The following is a 19,326-nucleotide window of genomic DNA, read 5'->3' as shown; positions in this document are numbered from 1 at the left end:
TGTTGTGCAAATGGATTTAGACAACAGGTGGAAATTATAGGCAATTAGCAAGACACCCCCAATAAAGGAGTGGTTCTGCAGGTGGGGACCACAGACCACTTCTCAGTTCCTATGCTTCCTGGCTGATGTTTTGGTCACTTTTGAATGCTGGCGGTGCTTTCACTCTAGTGGTCGCATGAGACTGAGTCTAGAACCCACACAAGTGGCTCAGGTAGTGCAGCTCATCCAAGATGGCACATCAATGCGAGCTGTGGCAAGAAGGTTTGCTGTGTCTGTCAGCGTAGTGTCCAGAGCATGGAGGCGCTACCAGGAGACAGGCCAGTACATCAGGAGACGTGGAGGAGGCCGTAGGAGGGCAACAACCCAGCAGCAGGACTGCTACCTCCACCTTTGTGCAAGGAGGAGCACTGCCAGAGCCCTGCAAAATGACCTCCAGCAGGCCACAAATGTGCATGTGTCTGCTCAAACGGTCAGAAACAGACTCCATGAGGGTGGTATGAGGGCCCGACGTCCACAGGTGGGGGTTGTGCTTACAGCCCAACACCGTGCAGGACGTTTGGCATTTGCCAGAGAACACCAAGATTGGCAAATTCGCCACTGGCGCCCTGTGCTCTTCACAGATGAAAGCAGGTTCACACTGAGCACGTGACAGTCTGGAGACGCCGTGGAGAACGTTCTGCTGCCTGCAACATCCTCCAGCATGACCAGTTTGGCGGTGGGTCAGTCATGGTGTGGGGTGGCATTTCTTTGAGGGGCCGCACAGCCCTCCATGTGCTCGCCAGAGGTAGCCTGACTGCCATTAGGTACCGAGATGAGATCCTCAGACCCCTTGTGAGACCATATGCTGGTGCGGTTGGCCCTGGGTTCCTCCTAATGGACAACAATGCTAGACCTCATGTGGCTGGAGTGTGTCAGCAGTTCCTGCAAGAGGAAGGCATTGATGCTATGGACTGGCCCGCCCGTTCCCCAGAGCTGAATCCAATTGAGCACATCTGGGACATCATGTCTCGCTCCATCCACCAACGCCACGTTGCACCAGACTGTCCAGGAGTTGGCGGATGCTTTTATCCAGGTCTGGGAGATCCCTCAGGAGACCATCCGCCACCTCATCAGGAGCATGCCCAGATGTTGTAGGGAGGTCATACAGGCACGGGGAGGCCACACACACTACTGAGCCTCATTTTGAGGTGTTGGTAGTGTTTGGGGTCCAAACTCCAGAGAAGCAGGAGCTCGTGGATATTTGACTATACAGGCACGTGGAGGCCACACACACTACTGAGCCTCATTTTGAGGTGTTGGTAGTGTTTGGGGTCCAAACTCCAGAGAAACAGGAGCTCGTGGATATTTGACTAGTTACTTAATCATGAGTCACTGCTGTGCTGCGTTAGTGTTCTATTACAAGTCATACTTGTGGGAAGAACATCAAGTACTGTAATGCCGCAAAATCTTCTTCCCCAGTCTGTTCCTCACTCAGCTTACACAAGGACTAAAGCGGATATCTCTGGAGGACCCATTTGACAGCCATATGTACAAACGTCAACATTCTCTGAAAAACGTGTTCAGCTGTGGCGTGTCAACGTGACCATTTCATAGGCAACTGTAAAGCAGTTCTTCAAATGTGAAATCAGCTTCCAGGAAAAGCTGAGAGAAGAGAGTAAATTAGCCAGAAGTCCATTTGGTTGTCTGCTAATTGGGCTCTGCTCTTCTACTCATTTTGTGTGTCAGAGAAACCCATTACATAATACGACACACCTCAGCTTAACATGGGTCTTATCCTAACTGGTCTGCTTTAGGACTAGTCATAACAATGATTGACTGGGTGACATGTACTGAACATCAAGAAACACACATTGAGACTAGTTCAGTTAGTATTTATTTGAGTTTCTCACATCCAATAGACAAACTACACTGAGTGTACAAAACATTAACACCCCCCTCTTTACATGACAAACTGACCAGGTGAAAGCTATGAGCCCTTATTGATGTCACTTGTTAAAGCCTCTTCCACCAGTGTAGATGAAGGGGATGAGATGGGTTAAAGAGTGATTTTTAAGCCTTGAGACGTGGATTGTGTCATGTGTGCTATTCAGAAGATAAACAGGCAAGAGATTGAAATGCCCTTGAACAGGGTATTGCAGTACGTGCCAGGCGCACCGGTTTGTGTCAAGAACTGCAACACGTTTCCCCGTGTGTATCAGGAATGCTCCACCACCCAAAGGACACCCAGCCAACGTGACAACATTGGAGTCGAAATGAGCCAGCATCCATGTGGTAGACTTGTAGTCCATGCCCCGGCGAATTGAGGCTGTTCTGAGGGCGACTAAATACTAGGAAGGCATCCTAATGCTTGGTATAATCTGTGTATAACAAAACACCAGACAATAAACCAGGGTCCACGGAGAAGTCCATAGGAAACGTTAACCAATTAGTGCATTTTCAAATATTATAACTCAATGTTAATGGTACACAAACATTAAAACAGAGCAAAGTCTACATCTCACATAACTTTATTCCCTACATAGACACTGGCAAGCCTATGGGGAATAGAGAATCACTTGAGACAGACATGATTATTCATATTTACAAATACCAAACACTTAACTGGATAAATTAGGGATAGTAACAGTGATATTCAAGAAGGTTCAATTGATGGTTATTAAAAGAGCAGGTTGGACCCATTAAATCACATCAAAACTCCCCGACGTCAACCCTCTTGTCTCTGAACTTGTTCCTGGCCTTTGTCCGAGCCTTGAATGCAGCCGCATTGTAGAGATGCTGGAAAAGAAAACCACAATGTTAACACAATAAGAGACAGGTTCTTTTTTGCGTTGGTATATCCATTTGAAATGGTCAAAGACTTATTAACCCGAGTCCAACCGCGACATGATTTACACTTCTAGCCCCTTTTAAAACAGTGTACGTTTCAGCTACTGACTGCTGGGTTGTACCATTGGATAAATCCATTGGTCTGCGTGATTAACGGAGGGGTGGGGTGAGCTAGAGCGGTGTTTGTGAGACATGGGCAGATCCCGAAGGGGCTGGGTCTTTTTTACGAAAACTTCTGTAGAGTCCAAATGGTTTGAGCAAAAAAAGAAAAATGGAATTTGTCAAAAACTCATGAACGCAACGTTTTATGTCAAGTTGTTTTGTGATGCACTTGTAGATCTGGTTGTCCTGAAAATAAAGTGGTAAAACACTTCATGGTGAGGCTAAATATAAAGGGCTGGACATTAAAGTCGGATGAGACACCAGCCAAAATCGTCTCGAGACTGATCGGGTTAATTGAAAGAAAATGCACTTGTGACCTTTTCAAAAAGTTAGAGTTTAATTAGTCAAAGAAAAGTACGCAGTCTAGTAAGGATACTTGCCCTTTCGAAGCGGGAGATTTTCATGGACTTCAGTGTGGCCGCGTCAACCAGCATGGGGGGTCCCAGTTGAAACACGTCACGAATAAACTCATTGGCCTGTAGGTGGTAGTTCATGCCAGAGCCCACAAACTCCCTGAAGGCGTCGTAAGTCCTCTTCCTCACCCAGCTGTCGATGGTCATACGCTCGGTGCTGAAGCGGATTGTCTCAGTCTGAAAGTCTCTCTCCTAACACACACACACACGTCAGCTGAGGCAAGGCTACACTGTTCTGGATTCTCACAAGACAACAAAATGGGTAAACGTTATTGATACCAAGGGTAGATTAGGTTGGCAATGGCAACCAGCTGCCAACACAGGCACACAGAATTCCCACCATGAGTCAGCAATGAGTCATCACATGAAATTCAAATTCTATTCCCCAGACAGCGCTCATCTACTATTGTATAATCTGCCCGCTCACCTCCACAGCCTTGAGCACGTCCCTGAACACAGACCTCTGCTTCCTCTTGTCAGTCTTGGCACGGTGTTTGTTGCAGTCGGTGGCCAGAGAGTTGAGCTTGTCACACAGGGGCTCCCAGTCGTCATACTCAAACTCCTGAGAACGTCACAACAGAGCATGGGTCAGTCATCACTCAAGTGTTTACAGGTTAACATGCTATGCTGGCACTGCATTTCGGTAAAATGCCATTTTAATTCAGTACAGGATGGGGATGTGCACAGCCAGACGAATATCCAAACTGGCGTTAGTATTCAAAATATGGAGTATTCATTCGAGCAAAAACTACTTATAGGTAGGTATATTTTAACTGAAAAAGGCTTTCTCTACATTAAAATAACCATGTGACATTGTGACATACAAGGATAACATGACAACAAATTATAGAACACATTTAAACAGTTTATGAAGTTCCCCAATTAAAAAATAAAAACTGTAGCCTTCACGTGTAGCTTGTTGGCCAATCAAAGCAGCTCCATGTTTAGCATATGTAGAGAGTTCACTAATGCAAGATGGAATAAAGTTACAGAATTATAAAAGTGACGGAGTAGGCTACAACGAGCAATTAACCCAGCTAGCTATTCAAGGCTACTCCAGCCAAAACAGGCTGAGGGAAGGCTATATGGGGATAAATAACAGCCAAGACTAGCTATCTCTGCCGCCGTCTGCTAGCACCTATCTAACCGGCACTTCCCAGGACAAAAGTACACCCCATTTTATATACAGACAACCAGTCAATAGTTTGGACACCTACTCATTCAAGGGCTTTTCTTTATTTGTACTATTTTCTACAGTGTAGAATAATAGTGAAGACAAGCGATGGCATGACATATGGAATCATGTAGTAACCAAAAAAATAACTGACTTGAACAAGCTTCATGGAAGTAGTCACCTGGAATGCATTTCAATTAACAGGTGTGCCTTGTTCAAAGTTCATTTGTGTAATTTCTTTCCTAAATGCATTTGAGCCAATCAGTTGTGTTGTGACATGGTAGGGGTGGTATACAGAAGATGGTCTTTTACCAAATAGGGCTAAGCACTCTGAAACTGGCTCTCATGAGAACCGCCACAGGAAAGAAAAGACCCAGAGTTAACTCTGCTGTGGAGGATAAGTTAATCAGTTACCAGCCTCAGATTGATGCATTTATTTGGGCTGCAGAGTTCAAATAACAGACACATCAACTGTTCAGAGTAGACTGCATGAATGAGGCCTTCATGGTCAAATTTCTGCAAAGAAATCACTACTAAAGGACACCAATAAGAGGAGACTTGCTTGGGCCAAGAAATAAGCAATGGACATTCGACAGGTGGAAATCGGTCCTTTGTTCTGATGAGTCCAAATTTGAGATTTTTGGTTCCACTTGCCGTGTCTTTGAGACAGAGTAGATGAACGGATGATCGCCACTTGTGTGGTTCCCAAGAGAAGAATGGCGGTGGTGTGATGGTGCTACTCTGGTGACACGGTTTGATTTATTTAAAATTCAAGGCACACATATCTACCACATTCTGCAGCGATACACCAATCCATCTGCCTGGCACATAACGGGACAATCATTTGGTTTTTTTCAACAGGACAATGACCTAACACACCTCAAGGCTGTAGAAAAAGCCTCAAATGAGCAGGTGGGTCCAAACTGTTGACTGGTACTGTACATTTAGAATGTCCGGATATCCAACAAATTCATGATACTGGTCGAATAGTGAAATCCCCCATTTCCTAGTACAACGGGATTGAAAATCCAATGAGATTTGAACTTCCTAAATGAAATCTGATTGAATCTCCTGAATTTAAATGGAACTGAGCCACACAGACCAAAGAACAGGTGAGCACTTACAGGGTCCATGTCCCTAGCCAGCTCAAACAGCAGAGCGATGGTCTCTCCCGCGGCTATCCTCATGTTGACGTCATCATTCTCCAACAACCGGGGAAGTTTGGGCAGGTGCCTGAAAGACAAAACATTTCAGTCAAAAACAAGTAGACTTTCTATTTAAGGCTTCCCAACGCCATGATATTTCCTTCATCCACACTGGTAAGACAACTGGACAGGTAAGGACGTCAGGAACACACATTCACTATATTGTTTTGATCAGAAGCATCCAAAGACCTAGAGGCTGAAATGGACTGAAAGTCGTGTCCCAGAGGGACTCAAGAGGTTCGAGTTAAGTACATACTTGTGTGTGACTGCTTTGACCTGGCTGCCTGTGCAGATTGTGAGCAGCAGGGCCCAGGAGAGGAGGGCGTTGGTGTGGAGCAGGGTGGTCTGGGGGTTGAGAGAGGGGCGACTCCCATCCTCCTTCACATAGGAACGCATGAACAAACTCTCAAAGCTTTCCATGGTGGCATACACATCCTAGATACCCAGAGAGAAAGAGGTTCATCATTTATGTTTAACCAGGGTGTGAGATTGGACTATGCAGTCATTTTGAGAGAGGACTTGGTTTCTGTACCTCTGTTTCTGTATGCTGAACAGAATAAATGTTAGACAGAATGTCTCTTGTGCTGTTGAAGAATTTGGCAAAGTAGTTCCACATACAATCAAGCATAGTCACATTGGAATGTCAAACATAGCCACATACCAGGATGTCATCTTCCGCCACCAGAGTGCACAGGCCCAAACTTGTTGCACACTATAAAAGAAACAAAGGGCCACTTATAAACTCAGCAAATAAAGAAACGTCCCTTTTTCAGGACCCTGTCTTTGAAATAACTTCACAGATCTTCATTGTAAAGGGTTTAAACACCGTTTCCCATGCTTGTTCAAATAACCATAATCAATTAATGAACATGCACCTGTGGAACGGTCATTAAGACTAACAGCTTACAGACTGTGGGCAATTAAGGTCACAGTTATGAAAACTTAGGACACTAAAAAGAGGCCTTTCTACTGACTCTGAAAAACACCAAAAGAAAGATGCCCAGGGTCCCTGCTTATCTGGATGAACGAGCCCTAGGCATGCTGCAAGGAGGCATGAGGACTGCAGCTGTGGCCAGGGCAATAAATTAAAGTCCATACTGTGAGACAGGATGGACAGCTGATTGTCCTTGCAGTGGCAGACCACATGTAACACCTGCACAGGATCGATACATCCAAACATCACACCCGCAGGACAGGTACAGGATGGCAACAACAACTTCCTGAGTTGCACCAGGAACGCACAATCCCTCCATCAGTACTCAGACTGTCCGCAATAGGCTGAGAGGCTGGACTGAGGGCCTGTTGTAAGGCAGGTCCTCACCAGACATCACCGGCAACAATGTGACCTATGGGCACAAACCCACCATCGCTGGACCAGACAGGACTCGCAAAAAGTGCTCTCCATTGACGAGTCGCGGTTTTGTCTCACCAGGTGTGATGGTCGGATTCATCTCACAGCAAGAACTGGCAAATCTGGTGCAGTCCATGAGGAGATGCACTGCAGTACTTAATGCAGCCAGTGGCCACACCAGATACTGACTGTTAATTTTGAACCCCCCCCTCTTGTTCAGGGACACATTCCATTTCTGTTAGTCACATGTCTGTGGAACTTGTTCAGTTTATGTCTCAGTTGTTAAATCTTATGTTGATACAAATATTTACACATGTTAAGTTTGCTGAAAATAAACGCAGTTGACAGTGAGAGGACGTTTCTTTTTTTTGCTGAGTTTAGCAAACAAAACCTATTTTAATGACAGGGTCCAGGCAGATACTCACAGCTTGTCTGGCTTGGATGTTGGCTGCTCCATCCAACAGAATGTTCTTGAAGATGGGTTTGAGGGTCTTGAACACCTCTTCGCTCTCAACGCCTGAGCCCAGCTGAATACACAGCAGACAGGCCAGGGAGGCTGCTGCACACTGCTCCGGTCCTTTACCTGAGAGAGGGATTTGATTTATTAGGATCCCCATTAGCAACAGCTAGTCTTACTGGGGTCTGACAAAGCACACATTAGACAAGACTTTACATGCATTTAAAAAAAAAAACAGCATGTGCACATCTATCAGTTAGACATACATATCAGTACATACACAACAAGTAGGTCACATGGGGGAGAGGCATTGCATTTGTTTTTTGAAACCAGGTTTGCGGTTCACTTGCGCTATATAAGATGGAAGGGAGTTCCATGCACTCATGGCTCAGGATAATACTGTACATTTCCCTGAATTTATTCTGTACCTGGGAACTGTGAAAAGACCCTTGGGGTGAACCTTGTGTGCGTTTAAGTTGCCTCTGCAAATAATTGAGAATTTCAAACAGATGAATGTTTCGTATAAAAACAAGTGACGCAGTCAGTCTTTCCTCAACTCGTAGCCAACAGAGACTGGCATGCGGTGTCCCTAAACCGGGACAGTTGTTGCTCAATATGCGACTAGAATGACATTGTAAACAGCCAACTTTCCTGGACACAGACATGTCTTATGAGCAGAAAGCTTAAATAATTGTTAATCGAACTGCTGTGTCCAATTTACAGTAGTTATTACAGCAAAAAAAAACACCATGCTATTGTTTGAGGATAGTGCGCAACAACTAAACACTCATCAGAGCAACTGGTTTGATACATTCACCTCTGAATGGTAGTTTGACCCCACTGCCACCTCACCCACCCCACCCAGCCATCTAGATGAGAAGGTTAGTGTCTTTTCTGTAGGGAAGCTAATGAGTCATCATGTATGACATTCTAGGGAGCATCCAAACTCACCATATTATTTTTGTATGTTAACTATAGTTATGTATGGACGAGCGGGGGGCGGCAGGGTAGCCTAGTGGTTAGAGAGTTGGGCTAGTAACCGAAAGGTTGCAAGTTCATATCCCGAGTACAAATCTGTCGTTCTGCCCCTGAACAGGCAGTTAACCCACTATTCCTAGGCCGTCATTGAAAATAAGAATTTGTTCTTAACTGACTTGCCTTGTTAAATAAAGGCGAAATAAAATGTACATGTATAACTTGACCATTTCGGCACATTTGAGCAAACTCCTGGCAGACCGGATACAAAATAGTGTAGTGATGTAATTCTTTACTGGATCAGTCTGAAATTGCACACGCTGCTGCCATCTTGTGGACATCTAAATTACACATAGAATCCTACATCACCGTCTGGCCTCTTGCATTTCAAAGATGCAAACAAAAATAGAAAACACGTATTTTTATATTTTACCAGATCTAATTTGTTACATTCTCCTACATTAATTTTACATTTCCACAAACTTCTAAATGTTTCCTTTCAAAAGGTATCAAGAACATGCATATAATTGAATCACGTCATGAGCTGAGGGAGTTAGATTTGGGTGTTATTTTAGGCAGAAATTAAAAATTAAAAAAGGCTCCAATCCTTGAGGTTAACTAGGTCTTTTGTTGCAACACTTGACCATATGACTGGACAATCAAGAAAACTTTTAATGGTCACGTATTCCAAAACAGACTGCAACACTTAAGGTTTTCAGTGACTTCATTAGCTGTGGTTGATGATACGTATATGGTTTAGTCAGCACACATGGAGACATGCTTTGTTTAATGCCAGGGTCATTGGTAAAAATAGAAAAGAGTAGTGGGCCTAGAGAGCTGCCCTGCGGTACACCACACTTTACATGTTTGACAAAAGCTTCCATTAAAGAAAACCCTAGAGTTCAATTAGATAAATCTGAATCCACAATATGGTAGAGGATGAAAAGCCATAACAAAATTCAACAGGTTATGGTCAATAATATCAAAGGCTGCACTGAAATCTAATAGTACAGCTCCCACAAACTTCTTAATATTAATTTATTTTCAACAAATAAGTCAATTGTGTAAGTGCAGTACATTTTTAGTTCCCTTCTCTATAAGTCTTAATCTGTTCACAGAGAAGTAGCATTGGATTGATTTTTTTTTTTAATTGCTCAGCACTGGCAGCCAGCCGATTGGTCTACTTTACCACTCTTGGGTAGCGGAATGACTAGCTTCCATCCAGACCTGAGGACAAAGACTTTATTCTAGGCCCAGATTAAAAGATATGACAGGAGTACCTATAGAGTCAGCTACCATCCTCAGTAACTTTGAGGGGTTATAGTAACTACTGGACCAGAACTAAAGATTCAAACACTCAATACAACAATACAATGTGGGTCTGTATTGGTATTCAGGGAATATGAAGCATGAATTGGTGAAAGCCTGTAGTAGCGGTAGTAGCTAACCTTTCTTGAGACAGCGCTCAATGCTGTCAGTGATGGTCATCCTCCTGTCTGAAATGAACTCGTACAGGATCCTAGTTGCCATGGCAGCCTTCAGCCCATCCAGGGCTCCCTGTCTGGTCTTGGCACTGTCGACGAGGTAGAACAGTAAAGATTTAGACCTAGTATCTGCAGTAGCTTATGTAACAGCTACACAATTCAATTATCAGCAGCAATCTGTGAATGGAAAGGATGACGTCTTGTTGCATTGTGTTCATTATATAGCATCTCAGGTTTCGTCGACCCGGTCCTAGGCCTCTGGTTCCATCTCGTCTGAAAGTGAGACAGCTAACAGAGAAATAGCAGGTAGATCAGTTTCCCACAGTGGTTTAGACTTGCCTCTTATCCACAGTGCTGTCAATGAAAACCTTCAGCTTGTACTGTAAATCCTCCTGGGCTGTCTCCTCACCAGCCTCCCCTCCTACACATATGAAGATGAATACAACACACCCTGAGAAATACAGAGTTGTACTAGGCTATTCCCTTTGTAGATTGTATTATTTGAACCATTTAAGATAAAAGCATAACATAAAAGGGCTGTAAGACATTTATAACTTGACAGGTCAAAAGTTTGTCTTTTTATTTTTTACTTTTTACCTTGCCCTTTGTTGTTACTTTATGACTGGGACACAGGCAAGCATATGTACATACAATCACATACCTTCCTCTGCCACACTCATGGCATCACTGAAGCTGCTGCAGCGGCTGAGGGTCTCGATGGAGGCATCCTCATCGCTGAAAGGCTGCACAGCTCCGTGCTGCCCCCCTGAAACGATTACATGTCCCACGCCCGACCCCCCAACAAATCATACATTAGGTCATGGTAGGTACAATGTGTGCATTTTACTCCAGGGGCTTAACTAGTACACTTCCATGCAATCACAACGCATAACTTTATATGCAAAACCTTGACAGAAGAAAAGCCAGATGGCTACCCTTATGGGATATGCACTTGATATTCTCTCCCCTCAAAGTCAAGGGCTCCCCAGTCTTCTGCTGAATGTGCAAACAGCACAGCTCCTTGGGTGGGTAGCTGGCCAGGCAGTGACATAATCTAAACCCAGCTGGTGCAGTTTATTACGATAAAACTGTTCCCATCTGAGAGGGAGGGCCACACTGTCTGCTCTGCAGTGTGTAAACGTGACCATGTTCACGTGGCAATCCATTGCTTCCTTTTCAGACCATAGCACTGAACAAACTATTCTGAAAAAGAGGCAGACACCACCCAAATAGCTAGTCGACTAACACGATCCTGCTTCATAGCATAGCTGGCCCAATAAAACGTGTGCCGGCAATGTAGCTAGCTTGCTGTAATGTGAATAACTAGTTACCGAGCTAGCTAGTCAAGCGAGTGTTATATAACCATGACGGGATTAGATTAATCTGTCACGGTCAAGCATGTTACACTGGGTGAAAGTTGATAGCATTCATTTCGGAACCGGGCCTCCCGGGCGTGAGCCAGGTGCCCCGTTCAAAGTCCAGGGCGAAGTTCAGTAGTAAACGTTAAGCACGTGCAGTTATGAGTAGGATTCGGTGTCCCACATTCAAAACTGATTGCTTTGATAACGTAGTATCTGCCTTCCCAGTGAAAACTAGTTCAATGTAAACGTATTTTATGGAAAAGCATGTTGTACGTTTCTGGACGATGCACCATGCTGCCTTGTTCAAAGCATGAGATGGGCGGCGGCGCGCCCCCCATCATCATCATCATCGTTTTTGCCAGCTGACGTCACGGCAGGCAAGTTCGTTAAGAAAAAAACGTAATTTTCAATGACGGCCAGGGACAGTGGGTTAAGAACGGCCTTGTTCGGGGTCAGAACGACATTTTTACCTTGTCAGCTCGGGGATTCGAGTGTGCAACCTTTCGGTTACTAGACCAACGCTCACTATGCTAACGTTACCTGCCGCTCAGCATAATCGAATCATCCCATTATTTGACCTGATCGACTGTCGATCTCACTCAAATGTTGTGGCGTCCTTCCAACTAAACTTCGTGTCCTCAAAACAACCTATCCTTTTACAGGAAGGGAACCAAATAGAACTCGCTAAAAACTAACACATATGAGCAACACTGGCCAACGGACGTTAGTTGCTAGGTAACAAATTCGTTTCAAAAGTCAGTCTAAAAACAAAACAAAAAAAATAATGTAATCGCGGTTTCGGGGGTCGTTTCTATAATCACAATACTCATACAATAATATCGGCAAACAATATCATGTTGAAGTTAATTAAAATTATTTTAAGAGAAAGCGAGAGTTCTTTGTCTGGAAGCTCTGATTTCAACCACAAAACATGGGCAGCGATGCCACACTTTTGTAGTTCTGTTAGACATTACCAGTCGTTGAGCTCAACACGCTGTAAGAATGTACAGAACTACAACTCCTACAACGCACAAAACTCAAACCACGAGAGTAGGCCAAAACAACCCGGTCTGTAGCGACTTTACTTACCCCTGGAACTCCTCTTCTTGGACCTTGGCATTTTCGTGTAGATACGTATGAAAATGAGCAAAAATCAGCCGATACACGACCAGTTTTTATTAAACTGTCTCATAAATTGACAATCTTCCCGTGGCACGGTAGAGAAAAAGGAATTAAAAGCGATCCTGGAGAAAGACTGTTGGCGAAGACGATACATTTTCCCTCAAAAAAAAACTAGGGTTGCGTTAATGTGGTGAGGTTCTAAGTATTTATACGACCGACGTCACATGATCAAATATGGGTTTTACCCCTGCACCACCGACCAATCATGTTGTATAAGTGTATGACGCGATGTGATTGGCATCTCTTCGCTGTCTTGGGGGTTATGTTTTCTGTGGTCATGTTCTTTGATAGCCACATGAGGGTGCTGCTACCCTGTCCGTATCGGTCGTTGCTCTAGATTTCTTTGGAAGTCCAACTGATGTCACCCTGTAAAAGTTGAAAATTGTTTAAGGTTAGGTAAGGGTTATGGTTCAGTTTAGGGCAGGGTAGGGATGTCCCAAAGATCCTGGATAGCACTAACTCGGATGAAAAAAGCACTATCCCTGGCCTAAAATCCTCAGTGGTGAGGTCTTCTGACTGGGTGGACAATGATGTACATAAAGCAGTGGAGGTTGCTGAGGGGAGGATGGCTCATAATAACATCTGGAACGAAGCCAATGGAATGGTATTTGATACCATTCCACTTATTAACACTCCAGGCAATTCCACGAACCCATCCTCTAAAATTAAGGTGCCACCAACCTCCTGTGGTCATCTGCTCATAGATCTCAGGTTTCTTCACCAGCATGTCTTTGCCCATGCAACTGGGGTCTCAATTCCCAGGAGGGTCTCTGGAGTGAGCATCTTCCTGTGGACTTTGGAGGCTGCGCCAGTGCCTGATTGCCAGTGGAGGCAGTGGCCATGCGGGAGTCCAGCAGGCTCTTCATCATCACATCAATTTCTGTAGTCAGGTCCTTTGTGCGGGTCTCTGGAGACGCCATGGGTCCAATGCAGGCGGCTGTGACCTCGGAGCTCAACCTAGAGGTCCAGCACCCTTCTTCTTCCCGTTCACGACAGTCCCCAAGAAGCCCAAACACCATCTTGTTGATGTTATCGGCAGGGCTCTCTAGGGGGCAGGGCAGGGGAAGCCCAGACCAGCCTCTCTCTCCTCAATTGCCTTATCAGCCTTCTGTAGCATTGAGTCAAGGTTGATGCTATAGCTATCCATGTCTAATGGATTTATGAAAGACAATCGGCGATGGCGGACTTTTATACATTTTGGAGCGTGCGTCATAATGGATCCCCAAATGACATCATATTACTTTTTGACCACATTGTCTGCTGCTTGAGTGTTTAATATTATACAATTCTTTTTTTTGCAATCTGGCGTGCGGGATGTTTAAACAAAATATTTGCTATCAAAGAATCAGTGCTGAAACACTATAGCGGGTCACTGCCAAGCATAATTAAATAAAATCATCCGAATTTCAGAATGTTGGGGTCCCCCCTGTCCCCTGTGAAAGTTGTGCCCCTGTGCTAAACTGTGCAGAAACCATATGAAAAGGGTTGGTGACCATAAAATACCTATATTCATATTCTATCGACCGTTAGGCCTATGTAAAACAGTTTGATTGCACTTACCAGCCAGTTGTCTTCTTCTCCGTGGATCTGACTGTATCACTGGTTGAAGATAAGTAGTACTTCAATCGCCCACAACCCACGCTACATACACTAGAGCATTTGCCCCATGAAGTGTGTGGGGGAGGCATAACCTGTCAGGGGGACCTCCCCCAGAATGTTTTTGGGCATCCAAATCAAATTTTCTGCATTTTTACACAATCCAATATGCCTTCTCCATTTAGAACAAAAAGTAAGCAACAATGCCCACAGTCATCAAGCTAGGTAAGAGATCCTTATTAAATATGTTTAAGTGATTAATAAGACTGAACTAGATGTAAAGTAATTCAATAATAGATCTTGTGTTGCACCTTTAACGAAATGCCTAACAAATGAGCAACTCTTGAAAAAATACAAAGACTTTTTATTGGCTTTATTAAGATATCCTCTATATTACATTTTTGCCAGAACGACCAGCCAGCCCGAGTCGCCTGCATGCCCGACCCCCACCAGTCTAGTCAATGACTAAACTCTCTCCCAAGACAGTTTCCTTCCCAGTGTACACCTTAAATTGCTTTAATTCCAAGGGAAGGTTTGGAAACAAAACTAAAAACCCACATACACCTCAAATATACATTAATACACAGAAACAGCAAATCCTCCATGTATTTAAACTCATAGGACTAATAGTACTGTAGAGCTCTTTTTACTTGCACACAATATAGCTGGGTCGCCCTATACCTAGGGGTCCACCACCCTGCAGCGCCGCAACCAAACACACCCCACTCAACTTTAGGATCTTAATGAAACATTTAATATTGGTGTTGGGTGTGTTAGGCCAAGGCCAGAGTGACAAGCCACAGGACGGCAGACCATCAGGGCCAGGACTGAGTACCTCAGCAGCTAAATAGGAATCTACCCTGATGTAGGCATATTTTCAATACAGACTCCTTTAGTCCTAGGCCGTCATTGTAAATAAGAATCTGTTCTTAACTGACTTGCCTAGTTAAATAAAGGTTAAATAAAGAAATAAAGTTGTACTGTATTCCATATAAGGCATCCAGGCCTTATAAAAGTTGACCAGTATACCCTTAATCTGGTAATAAATCAAATCTAGTGATACATAACTTGACATTGTGGGAGGATAACCAACATTTCCAAGAAAACACAAACAGGGAGAAGGGGGAATCAAATCCAATTGTATTGGTCACACACCTGATTAGCAGATGTTATTGCGGGTGTAGCGAAATGCTTGTGCTTCTAGCAAATCTAAGTAGGAATGAATTAAGACTATATGCATATGGACGAGCGATGTCAGAGCGGAACGGACTAAGGTACAGTAGAATAGTATAGAAAACAGTATATAGATATGAGATGAGTAATGCAAGATATGTAAACATTATTAAGTGACTAAGATACGGTAGAATAGTATAAAACACAGTATATACATATGAGACGAGCAATGTCAGATATGTAAACATTATTAAAGTGAGTAGTGTTCCATTCCTTAAAGTGGCCAGTGATTCCTAGTTTATGCCTATAAACAGCAGCCTCTAATGTGCTAGTGATGGCTCTTTAACAGTCTGATGGCCTCGAGATAGAAGCTGTTTTTCAGTCTCTCTGTCCCAGCTTTGATGCACCTATACTGACCTCGCCTTCTGGATGATAGCAGGGTGAACAAGCAGCGGCTCGGGTGGTTGTTGTCCTTGATGATCTTTTTGGCCTTCCTGTGACATCGGGTGCCGTAGGTGTCCTGGAGGGCGGGTAGTTTCCCCCCGGTAATGAGGCATTAAGCTAGGTAAGAATCTGTAGACACGCGGAGATAAAAGAACATAGTCTTTGCCAGAATTCAGCCAGCCTTCACAAGACCATAGCATATGCAAATATGTCCCCTTTTGTGTTTTACAACATCAGCAGAGGAATTACATTCATGAGTAATTCAGTTTCACTGGCATATATAGCAGGTTCTACGGATGACCTTAAATTGCAGTAATTTATGTCTGAGATGATATGAGCATGACTCGGCATTCAAACACATCTGTATCCATTCATCATCAATAGCTTCTACCAGGCCTTCCACACATTTTTGTTGTACATGTTTTGTGTCATCAGGAAAAGTCTCTATCAACCCTTGATACAGTTTGGAAATCAACTTCAGAGGTTTGTCAGACTGCCTTAAAATAGAATCAGGCTTGTCCAGTGTTTCCTGCACAGAGAGAATAAAGTGCATCTGCACAAATTCACCTCACCTACATCAGACTTGTCTTCCCTGGCTGCCTGGCCCTGCTGAGACTGTGATATGGCCATTTCTTGGAGAGACTCCTTCCCCTCCAGGAGACAGTCAAACATGATGACAACAATGTGGTGCTTTTATTCTTCTCACTTTGCTTGGTGAGGTAGATTGCTGCTATAACTTGATGACCCTTCACATACGTAATCATTTCCCTGGCTCTCTTGTAGAGGGTATCCATTGTTTTCCGTGCCATGATGTCCTTGAGGAGCAGCTTCAATGCATGAGCAGCACAGCCAATGGGTGTGATGTGAGGGTAGGACTCCTCCACTTTAGACCAAGCAGCCTTCATGTTCCCAGCATTGTCTGTCACCAGTGCAAATACCTTCTGTGGTCCAAGGTCATTGATGACTGCCTTAAGCTCATCTGCAATGTAGAGACCAGTGTGTCTGTTGTCCCTTGTGTATGTGCTCTTGTAGAAAACTGGTTGAGATGATGTAGTTAATTATTACTTGCCCACAAACATTCAACCACCCATCAGAGATGATTGCAATACAGTCTGCTTTCTCTATGATTTGCTTGACCTTGACTTTTTATTTATTTTTAACTAGGCAAGTCAGTTAAGAACAAAGTCTTGTTTGCAATGATAGCCAAGGAACGGTGCCTTGTTCAGGGGCAGAACAACATATTTTTACTTTGTCAGCTCAGGGATTCGACCTAGCAACCTTTCGGTTACTGGCCCAAAGCTCTAACCACTAGGCTACATGCCGCCCCAGAGCTCTGTTGAACTCTGCATCCAGCAAATGAGTAGATAAAGTATGTCTGGTTGGATGGGTGTATGCTGGGCGAAGAACATTCAGAAATCTCTTCCAATACACATTGCATGTGAGCATCAGAGGTGAACCAGTTGCGTACACAGCTTGAGCAAGACATTCATCAGCATTTCTCTGACTACGTTCCTCCATTGAGTCAACAAAAACTTCTGATTCCAGGAGGACCATGAGCTGTTGCTATGGATAAGGTGTCTGATTCATCATTTTCACCTCGAATAGAAGTAGAGGGACTTTTGTCAGAGGTTGCTTGTTGTGAGCGCTGAGCTAACTTTATGCACTTGGCCAGATGATTCTGCATCTTTGTTGCATTCACATGATTTACCATAGTATTTGCAAATGTACACAGCTTTTCCTTCTACATTAGCTGCAGTGAAATGTCTCCACACATCAGATACTGCCCGTGGCATTTTCCTGTAAAGATGAGAATTCTTGTGTTGTAAAAAAAACAACAAATACAATTCCATATACAGATAAATAGTTAAGCAGTTAGAATACACAACTCCTTCGTAAGATAAATGTTTTTCAATTAAACATGTATGGAAACAGGTGAATTAACTATCCTGTTAGCAGGCTCAATCAAGCTAAAACCCACATGGTAACAAAAACTAACTAGCAGAAATTGTTAACAAGTTAGAAATTATTTATACACACTTTGCTGTAGGCTACTATTTTACCAGTTAACTAAAAATAATGTATGTGCTATAAAATATATTCACACCACCCAGTATTGTAATCAAAACTTACCAGGAAGCATGTAGTCCTTGACTCAGACAGTGTAGTATTGTGGGCTCAATAGCATCTCATTAGTGTGCAAGATCTTGAGAATGCACTGCACATGTGATGGAAGAATGCCGTGTGCAATGCAGAGGGTTGCAATTCCATTGAATTGGGGATATTTTAACCAAAATATGCCACAATACCTATACTTGCCTTATGTGTATCCCACAAAAAAGGTTCACTGTTATAAGCTAACTTTTTTGATGATTTAAGCGAAATTCCCTAAATTCCAGGGTTTAACATCACATGGAAAATTTACCGGAAAGTTTCCGACCCTTTGCAACCCTAGCGCCTAGTATATGTAGTCTCATTGAAATAGAGTAGCCTGCCTACATGGGCGAAGAATCAAGTGGCAGTTAACCTGAATATGAAATAACTTCAATATGATTAGACTGTAGTTTACTACAGTGTCTGTAAATAAATATTGTTAATGGAAAGAATTGGAGGGAGCTCAACCAACGTGAGTCGAAGTGCCAGCCAAAAGTATAGTCATCATTGAAAACGAAAAAGGCACAACTCGCACATAGGTTAGGCTACTATGGTGAGCTAGCGTTGCGTCTTTTCATTTTCAATAAATATTGATTACCCATTCATTTGTCTCTGCCTGCAAGTCATCCCCCCAAAAGGTAGGCTGTGTCCCATAGGCCTATGATTAGGCTATAGTTTACTACAACAGAATGAGTCACAACAAAACATGTTATAACCGTGTATGTGTGTGGTAGGCTAACTGACGGTACTTGTCACAGGGGAAGACTCCAGATGATGAGGCATATTTCCAGGAGAACATACTATTGCTTGCCTCTTGACATCGTTTCTTGTGTTTTGATTGATTGTGTGTTGTTGAGTAGGGGCTAGAAGATAAATAGTTGTGTGGTTGAATATCATGGGTGCCTGCTAAAACTGACGCAGGGGATTTCCTTAGGGAATAGAATATAATATTATCGTTGCCCATTTTGAAGGTGGCTAACTGAATTGCTCTATCCAGTCTCAGAGAGACTTTTATCAGTCATAGACTATACCTGCAATATAGTCACAACCTTTACCCACTACACCAAGCAGGTTGCTATGGCCTGTACAGAGAGGGAACAGACTGGCGAGCAGTTCTATTATGTATTATATTTGGAAGGGGATACATTTGATAAGACTTTACGAATATTCCAACCCCATCATATTGTACAATTGTGTCCTAATATCTGAATAACTATCAATTTAGAAGAATAGATTAAATATAAGTATCACTGCTTTGTTTTTCTAAATAAGCTGTTATCACTGGGTTGATGTGTCACTATTTGGAGTTTCTCACAAGTCGTTAAAAAAACTCTGTCATTCCAACAGACCAATTTGGTTTAAATTTCGACCA

The 19,326-nt window shown here is 43.4% G+C and overlaps 1 protein-coding gene across 1 annotated transcript; it reads right to left on the bottom strand.

Annotated features, from left to right (window-relative positions):
- Positions 1-1,855: 1,855 nt before the first annotated feature.
- Positions 1,856-12,722, bottom strand: LOC115106915 (interferon-related developmental regulator 1). The gene is made up of 11 exons (XM_029630125.2): positions 12,498-12,722; positions 10,709-10,813; positions 10,387-10,468; positions 10,012-10,136; positions 7,557-7,714; positions 6,442-6,492; positions 6,037-6,215; positions 5,700-5,808; positions 3,829-3,963; positions 3,369-3,593; positions 1,856-2,775 (listed from the first exon to the last, which is right to left on the bottom strand). Exons 1-11 carry the CDS (start codon positions 12,526-12,528, stop codon positions 2,689-2,691), a joined length of 1,287 nt encoding a protein of 428 aa, XP_029485985.1. The 5' UTR covers positions 12,529-12,722; the 3' UTR covers positions 1,856-2,688.
- Between the last annotated feature and the right edge of the window lie 6,604 nt (positions 12,723-19,326).

Source organism: Oncorhynchus nerka, linkage group LG23 (assembly GCF_034236695.1).
Source record: "Oncorhynchus nerka isolate Pitt River linkage group LG23, Oner_Uvic_2.0, whole genome shotgun sequence".
Taxonomy (NCBI): Eukaryota; Metazoa; Chordata; class Actinopteri; order Salmoniformes; family Salmonidae; genus Oncorhynchus; species Oncorhynchus nerka.
The sequence above is the reverse complement of the archived record's forward strand: the minus strand, read 5'-3'. Positions and strand labels throughout refer to the sequence as shown.

What these genes read in the sequence shown, in the direction of transcription:
- LOC115106915 (XM_029630125.2), bottom strand. Translation starts at nt 12,528, where the DNA reads ATGCCAAGGTCCAAGAAGAGGAGTTCCAGGG. An exon ending in GACAGCACTGTGGATAAGAG is followed by an intron (nt 10,137 to 10,386) that starts GCAAGTCTAAAC and finishes CCTCGTCGACAG; the next exon opens with TGCCAAGACCAGACAGGGAG. An exon ending in GTCAAAGCAGTCACACACAA is followed by an intron (nt 5,809 to 6,036) that starts GTATGTACTTAA and finishes TTTGTCTTTCAG; the next exon opens with GCACCTGCCCAAACTTCCCC.